Source organism: Octodon degus, unplaced genomic scaffold (assembly GCF_000260255.1).
Source record: "Octodon degus isolate 3935 unplaced genomic scaffold, OctDeg1.0 scaffold00186, whole genome shotgun sequence".
Lineage (NCBI taxonomy): Eukaryota > Metazoa > Chordata > Mammalia > Rodentia > Octodontidae > Octodon > Octodon degus.
The window spans coordinates 2,614,279-2,623,285 of NW_004524762.1; the positions used below are offsets into that span (position 1 = coordinate 2,614,279).

A 9,007-nucleotide genomic window follows, 5' to 3' on the forward strand; every position below is an offset into this window, starting at 1 on the left:
ATCTTGTACTGCAATTAACCACTGAGAAGAATGTATGCAGTGTATTATTTGTTGAAACTGTACTTTCGATTGGATTTGAAACTGTCTCATTGCGATATGTTTATCAATAAAACTTAAAAAAAAAGAAAGAATATTTTCCTTTGATTATGACTTGTAATTGGCCTTCTTACAGATCATAATACACAATACAGATAGATAGGTAGATAGATATTCTTCAATTATTTTGTTATGAAATTTGTTTATATAAATTTGGTGTTTTTATATTTTCTTTGTTAGTATCAACTTGTAGTATATCAAAATTAAAAATTAAAAAATATGCTGGAAAATTAAGGTGTTCTTTTTTTATCATCCATTCCTATGAATGTTAAGTTCTTCTTAAACTAATCAATACCCGGATGGGATTTGTTTATAAATTTTGGCAGGTCTTTATCCACATGAGATCCATTATGTTTGAAAAAAATAGCATGATAGCAACATCACTGTATGACTCTTGATAACAAACACACAAAATATACATTGAGTGGCCATTCATCACCAGCAGATTTTTGTTTGCTTTTTCATAATGCTAGTGAAGGAATTAATAGTAGTGAATATTTGTTAGGAACCTTTTTCTATATACCTTGCTCTATCATAAGTGATTTTGTATATGAACTAAATGAATTCAATGATGAAGCCTTGTATATTTCTACTATAATTCTTCCATCAATGAACTAAGTGAATTTTAACAGATTAAGTACTTGGCCAAGTTCATATAATTAAGTGCTATAGCCAGAAAACATTACATAGGTAAGAATATTATTTTAAAAATAAGTAGTAAAAAAAAATTGTTTCTACATGACCTAGTCGGGGTCTGTTTGTGTGTGTGTGTGTGTGTGTGTATGTGTGTGTGTGTGTGTGTGTGTGTGTGTGTTCTCTAGAATGTAAAAACAGGCAGCAATCAATCACTTTTTATATGCTGGAGTTTAGTTCTCATTATACTGTAGTGGCTTTTCTGCCATTATTTCTAAATTCTTAAGTCTTTCTTCACTGATACCCAGAGTCAACCATTTGTCTGGTTTTCTATAGTAGGAAAGTTAAGGAAGAATCTAGGACTTGTGAATACTCACTGCTGCCAGACCAGTTTAGGGACCATTACTACAAAGAATAGATATTAAAAATATAACCTTGTATTAATTCTCGAGTTTGACTGAAGACTGACTCTGATTTGTTTACTTGCATAATCATAAGTGGTTTCATGTACAAATATTGTTTTCATTTCTGTTGCTGAAATCATATATAATGCTGTTGCAACTTTGGTAAACATTGTGATGCAAAAAGAAAAAAATAATTTGTTTTTAAGCATTTCATGAGCTATATATTTTTAAAAAGCATTCTAAGAAAATGATAACTCTTGAGTCACACTTTGGGTAGGAGTTGTGACTAAAATATGTGGTGAAGATTTAAAGGTACAAACATACTACAGTGAAACACATGTCAGTATTAATTCCCCTCAAACCACTCCCCTCTGTTCAAACACTTATCCCTTCTGAAGCAATTCTGGAAGTTATTTCCCTTACTCTCTAGCTGCTATGCTAGGACTGCTTGTGTGTTGAGAATCAACTTAAGACTATTCACTGTCCTGATCATTTTGACTTTAAAGATGAGCTAGAAGTTGCATGGTTTCAGATCTACTGAATCAGATCAAGTAGGGACACAATGTAATGTTTTCTCAAGGCTGAATTTCCATTGGATAGTAGTTGACAGCAGCATTCACATTATTTTTGATCACAAGTCATCAAAACACACATGAGAGGACTTTCAGAAGTGCTTCAGAAAGTGGCAAAAATGATGGGATAAGTGTGTTTAAGTATGGGAGGGTATGTTGGGGAGTATTGTTTTATTTGTAGGGCAATGCGTATTTTACTCTGAAATGTATATTCACCATACATTTTGGTGATACCACATGTTTTGTCTTGCATATTTTATTGTGTACATAAAGCAATAGCATAACAAAATTAAGTATGATGTCACACAGTAAACAAACTAGTGATCATCTTCTATCTGAGCCAAAGACAATGTTTACTGGCCTGTGATCAGGATTATGCTAGCTTGATTACTCTGGTATTAGCTGTATTCAAATCTCCTGTACTGATATTTGCCATATGTAATATTTACAAACTCTAAAATGCATTTAATTTATTTTACTTGCCATTGAATCGCTCTCTTTGGCCCCTAGACATTATACGTTTACACGAGGAGTTCCGTGCCTTCTTTCACATGTACTTCTCCCATCATTCTGGAAGTCCTCTCCTAAGTGTCTTACTGACTGGTGATCAAAAACCCCATGAGCCCTTCTGCCCATTGCTATCCATTGCAAAAGAAGGCTTGAAAAAAACCGTTCATTGTGTTCTTTATTGATCTAATTCAGTGGATTTTACGCCATGTGAATTCTTGCTCTTCCTCAAAGCTAAAAGAACTTTCCTGTACTGTCTCATTTCATTAGGTGAATAAACTGTCAACAGTAATAATTATAGTGAACATTAGTTATGTTACATGGCTATGTCCTTTTATTTTCATAATGAATGACATGATGAATTGACACTTTCTGTAATCTAGAAATGATGCAGCTGCTTTCAGGGATTTTAATTGATTGACCTGAAGCACATCATGAATAATCTTATTTTCTAATGATTGTTCTTTATTATGAATGAAATATCATTTCTGAAATATGCAGTTAGACATTTTTCTATCTATTATTTTCAAAACAAGAGCATTTTTGTGTGTACTTATGTCCTTATCCACTGGCTATGCATTTATAATTCTTATATCTTGAAAATGTGATTACTGACATTATTGATATTTACACAAAAATATATCCCAAAATATCAATACCAAAATTAATTTTATCGTGGAATATTTCTGCCTTCAATTGAGCCACCTGAAGCAGATACTTAAGAAAAGTGTAGAAATTGATATGTACTTTCTGTGTGATGTAACAATGTGATACATAGTTAGGTTCATTTGATTTAATGTATTCAATTTGCAAAAATATGTAGTTTAAATTAATTTATCTAATGGTCAGCAATATTTTTGTTACAGATCTAATTATAATTGAACTTTCCATGCTCTTCTCTTTCAGGCTAGTGATGCATATCTATTAATTGTGTTTTCTCAACCTTTTTAGCCTCTACTTCTTGGTTAATTCATGGTAATTGTTGGTATCAGCAAGATACACGAAGACAAAAAAGAAGGGTTCCATTCCACGTATCTGGTTTCTCTAAGCCCTTACGATATTCACAGAGCCTACTAGTTCAGCACTTTTTCCCACATCCAGCAGGAGACCAGGCTGCTCAGTGGTGACCCAGTTCATCCACACTCTGTCCACCATGCTCTTTGTGAAAGGTCTGAGCATCCAGATGTGCAACACGCCTTCTGTGCACCTGGATTCTGAGTCAACGCCTTTTGTTTTCTGTTTAGCTGTCTCTATGAATGCCAATTGCTTCCTAATGATCAGCATTATCATTATCTGAGAGTTTTAAAAGTTTGTAATGCTTACACTGGCCTCTATTTTAAATCCCTTCTGTTTGAAAAACTTAGCATAGTAGCAGTACGACTATATGAATCTTAATGACACAGAGAGTATGAGCGAGCTTAAGGTCAGTGTGAACTGTATCTTGAGACCCTGTCTCAAAAAGACAGAAACAAAACACATAGTTAATAAATATCCAGGGCTGGGGAGAGAGCTCAGTGGTCTAAGCACCAGCCTGGCAAGCACCAGGACCTGGGTTTGATTGCTTATACTGCATGCCTTACTGGGGTATGCCCTGCCAGCCACTGAAGCCAGGTGTGGTGGTGAACGCCAGTAACCCCAGTGGTGTGGAGCTTCAGGCAGGAGGATGACTATGAGTCCAGGTTGCATAGCGAGACTCTGTACCAAATAAATAAACAAAAATAAAATGAATAAATATCCAGTTACAGAAAAGAACAGAGGACTATATTAAATTTAGTTATAATCAGACCTGTCCTTAATGACATTGCTGATTGGTATAGAATTAAATGACATATTTTTCAAATTGAACACATTAAAACAAATGATGTAGCTATATATCATAATGGTTAATTACATCACACTGAGGACAGATATGGATTTCTACAACTTGCTTGAGTACCTAAGGAATGTAGTTCAATTTAAGGCAGAAATATTCCATTGTAAATTACTGATTGTGTTAATTTTTGTATAAATAATTTGAGATTATATGCTTATGTAAATAAAATACATGTCAACAATCTTATTTTCAGGATAAACAATAATAAAGATACAGCTAATGGGTAAAGAAATAAATGCAAAACTCTTTTATTCTGAAAATATAGAAAGCCCAAAGTCTAATTATACACTTAAGAAATTGATTTTCTGTTAATAATAAAGAACAATGATTAGAAGATAAGAATATTAGTTGGTGTCCTTGGTCAGTAAATTTAGCTCTCTAAAAGGAGCTGTCTCACTTTGGACTGTGAGATGTTTCAATTCATCAGTCCTCACGGTGGACATTAAAGGACATATCTATGTAATATAACTAACATTTGCTATATTCATTAATATTCTCAGCTTCTTCAGGTAAGGAAAAAAGACAACTGTAATGTTCCTTACCAAAATGACTCAAGAAATTCCCCAGTGGTAAAAACATAATATCTAGGGGCCAATCTTCTCTTCTGGAGGGTTAACAACATAAGTTTGCAGACCAAAAGTTAGAGGAAAAAAGAAGGGCTACAAGGAAAGCCAACATTTTGGCCCTAGCCATTCAAGGTCAGTGAGGACTCAGGACATAAGAGAACCTATACTGTAACATCCTATAACTCAGTGGTGTCCCAAATTTTCTGATCAAGGGGATTATGGGGCCACAGAGGAAAGTGATCGACGATGTATATTACACCTAAGGAGAGTCACCTAGAGAGAAAACATTCTCTCAGCCTTTCACAGAGAGCAAATTGGTCAAGCAATGGCCGTGACTCATCCACATGGCTGACACTGACAAAGGATCTACAAACTGAAGTATAGGGTTTCAGGGTAAATCCTGAGGGGACTTGACAGACCTTGTCAGATACAGAAGTTACATTTCTTGTTATATAGCTCTTGATTTATCTTGGTCTTAGCCATCCAGCAGAAAAACATAAAAATGAGATATAAAAAGTAAAGCCATATTAATATGCTGAGCTGTAAAAGGCTCAAGTCAACAACTTCTGGCATTGCCAGTCCTATGGATAACCCACTACTGCTATGTACTACTAGACTATGTTAGCTTATTTTACTGAATTCACACATTTACAATATTTAAATGCATGAAATACTCATCTCTGAAAAAAACTAAACAAAAAAGGAGGACATAGATGAAGGACCATTTTGCAGTGAAATATATATAAAATAGGATATATATATATAGCTACTTTCTCTTAATTCAGTGAGAAGAAAGATCTGTATTAATAATGTTTGGACAGGATATCATGGCTGCATTTTATACTATGAATAACCACTAATAAGTCAAGAATATATATTGTATTAATTATTGAAACTGTCCAACTAACCTGTTTTGAAACTGTCACATTGCTATTTGTTTCTCAATAAAATTAATAAACACAAAAAACCCTCAAAAGTAAACAGATAACCAGCAGAAATCTTGATGTACTATATATGTTTTAGGTATTTATGTCTTGGGCATTTCAGTAAAAGACAATGACATGCAATTTCTATTAGTTCATTGAAAGGAACAGTTAGTGCTTATATTTTTGATCAGTCTGAAATGCATATACTTAGTAATCTAAGTATATGTAATAAAATAACCATTGTTAATTTCCTATCATTTTTTAAAGTTCTGTGTCATTTTTATTGTTTTTTTCTCTTTAAAATAAAAAATATACAAACTTTACAAAGAAAAAAATATCTAGGGGCCAATGAAAGAAAGTTAATGCCATGTGAAACAGACTCATCTTGAGGAGTATAAATATTTTTTTTCTTATAATTTTCAAGTCTTTAATAAAAAATACTTCCTAACTTTGACAGTAATATTATTTTGCTTAAATTTCTATATGAGGAGTATAAATATTATATAAGGTAAATATCCTGCCGGGAGATTTGAATAAAGAAAACAGTGACCAAACAGGCATAATACATATAGGTTACTGGGTCAGAGTTTTTAAGTCATTTTTAATGTTGTTATTATGTTCTTCCTTTTATGCCCAAAGTGAATGTGAACAAAGCCTAAGGTATTATCAAAATACGCTGTAAATGTACAGATTAAAATATAAATATTATAGGGAAAGTCATATTGCCTTTCAAGTAACCCCAAACATATTTTCCATAGCTTCAAACACATATATCTTTTGATTTTGGCCACTTCCAGGAGCAGTATTTTTTTTTTTTCAGTTTTCATGGAAAAAAAGAATAAAAAAAGCAGGAAAAAAACCATTAGAAATGACACTGAATTTCACTAAACAAAATAACAGGAACTCAACAATAGTTGTTATATTACAAAATATTGTCTTCAAATTAGTTGTTTAGACTACCAGTTATAGGCATATTTAAAATTGGTCTTGAAAAGTTACAAAAAATTAAAAAGGAGATGAAAAGGAAATTAAGTATTAACTGCTCCTGCAGAAATAGACCAGCAGAAATCAGCAGCATGATTCGGGAGCAGTTCTGCAAGTCCTCTTTCGTGAGTGTCCATGCCTTATGATGAAAAACACTGCCAATGTGGCTGTTCAGTGCCAAGCAACAGAACACAACTTTGAAACAAATTCGATTGTATGCCAGCTTACTTCACCTCTGATGCCATGTGATTTCTTAATCATTCCCAAGGCAAAATGGGTTTGGAAGGTAAAAATTGTTAAATGATTCAGGACATCCAGGCAGCCCTGATGTCATTAGTAGACACTCAGGACAGAGTATGTGCATCAGAAGGTGGCAGGAGGAAGGGAGGGGCTGGGAGAGAGGGCGGCATGCTGATGGTGACTAGTAGCAATGCGGCCTTTACTGTAATATTTCTTCACATTTAAACATTCACTATATATATTGATCACAATGCCTGTAAAAGGTGCATGTCAAGCTTCATCATTTTCTTGGACTTTTTAAAATATAGTTCATGAAATGCTTGACAAGTTTTTTTATATTATACTGATTTGTACTTTGCAGCATTACATTTGATTTCAGTGATACGAATAAGAACAACTCTTCCCTTACAAATTACCTGTAGTTCTACAAAAAGAAAATTGCAGACAGTGCTACAGTGTCAATTTTAAAAACTCATACAGAATCACATTTTTAATTTATGTCTTTATCAGAGTTGAACACTGAACTGGCCTCACAGCAGTGAGTACACAAGTCCTAGATCACTCCTCCATTTTCATTTCCCATTAAATACAAATATCAATTCCTTGAACAAATGATAAGTTCTGAGTGTTAGCCAGGAAGGAAGTTAAAAATAGTGGTAGGAAATACATTACTGTGTCACCAGAACAACCCTGGGCCATGTAAGTAGATGGTTATTTCCTCTTTGTGTTTCCATTCTGGAACACATGTACACCCAAACAAATAAGCACAAACACAAAGACATGCACCATAGAGAAACAGAAAAACAAAGTTTTCCCAAGTTTTCCATATGCTCTTTAGCCTTCTAAGTTTCCTGTCTGAAACACTTATGTGATGGGACTCTGACCAAGTACTTATCTTGTTAAAACTTGTATCATTCATTTGTGGAAGACCTTTAAGTAGATCTCATAGATTTAATATTTAGATTTATTTAGATTATACACAAATCACTTCGTGTAGAATCTGGTTGATGGAATATATAATAAATAAATACTCACTATTGTTGCCTTCTTTATGGGCATTATACTTTTTAGAGTCCTTCCTGAAGAATGACCATAACTTGCTGCCAACATTTCTGTCTCAGAAATGCATGATAATTTGAATCGTATACAGGCCAGCATAATGCTTCCTTATGTTTTACCTTCTCAACACTATAAAGTACGTTCATCTGTTTTTCTCTATTCCATAATGCATTGTTTTACAGCAAAGATTATGCAATAAGTAAACTTTGAATGTATAATTGTCTTAAGAATAAAAAAATTATTCTTTAATTATTATGCAACGCATGGTTGCTTAGAGGAAGGATGATGACAAGGAATGTGAAACTGACAGAATTGCACAAGTCCCGATGACACACAGAATATTGTGCTTTATATTTCACAGGATAATTGTTGGATGTTCAGCTAACATTGCTCTGGGCAGTCTGGAAGGAAGTGAGAAATCTACATAAATAAAGCTCCTGGATGGGGCTGTACTATACTGACACCTCAAGTGGACAACTCAGACCATTACTGGAGACTGTACTCTGGGTTTCTCAGGACAGAGAAGCTTAGAAACCACAGCATGGAAAGAAAGTCAGTGTACCTCTTAATTATGGGGGCTCTTGTAGCATATTATGTGTATATGCCTATCCCAGATAATATCGAGGAGCCGTGGAAAGTGGTGCTTATGAACGTGCTACTGAGAGCTTTTATTAACCTGGTAAGTCTAAAATTGTATGAATTATAATGTTCATATGCATTCATGTATTCCAGGTTTGATTTTTTTTAAAAAATTACTTTCCTTTAAAGTAATATTAGTTAAGCTATTTATATTTTTGGTATTAGAAATTGAATTCAGCTAGGTAAATGCTGAGCTGCTGAGGTGGAAGGGATTCTATCCCATCCCAGGAAGAATGGCTATCATCAAGAAATAAACCAATTAGAAAGGCTGGCAGGGCTGCGGGGAAAATGTATTCCTTCTCCATTGTTGGTGGGAGTATGGACTGGTACAACCACTGTGGAAATCAGTGTGGAAATGCCTCAAAAATCTTGGATTAAAGATCCCATTCAATTCAGCTATTCATCTTGTGGGTATTGCCCAAGAAAAATTAAAAACATCATACCACAGTGATGTACGTGTACCCATGTTTGTGGCAGCACAATTTTTAAATCATAGTTAAATCTTGGA

The 9,007-nt window shown here is 33.9% G+C and overlaps 1 protein-coding gene across 2 annotated transcripts in view; it reads left to right on the top strand.

The window, feature by feature from the left end:
• The first annotated feature begins 8,232 nt into the window (after positions 1-8,232).
• LOC101591214 (arylacetamide deacetylase-like) overlaps positions 8,233-9,007 on the top strand; it is a 13,559-nt gene continuing 12,784 nt past the window's right edge. The window contains exon 1 of one of the 2 annotated variants that reach the window (XM_004643934.2): positions 8,233-8,539. In XM_004643934.2, the coding sequence (XP_004643991.1) occupies positions 8,402-8,539 (138 nt within the window). In that variant the 5' untranslated portion in view covers positions 8,233-8,401. The remainder of the gene's footprint in view (positions 8,540-9,007) is intronic. The other variant, XM_023704072.1, reaches the window with a different exon arrangement.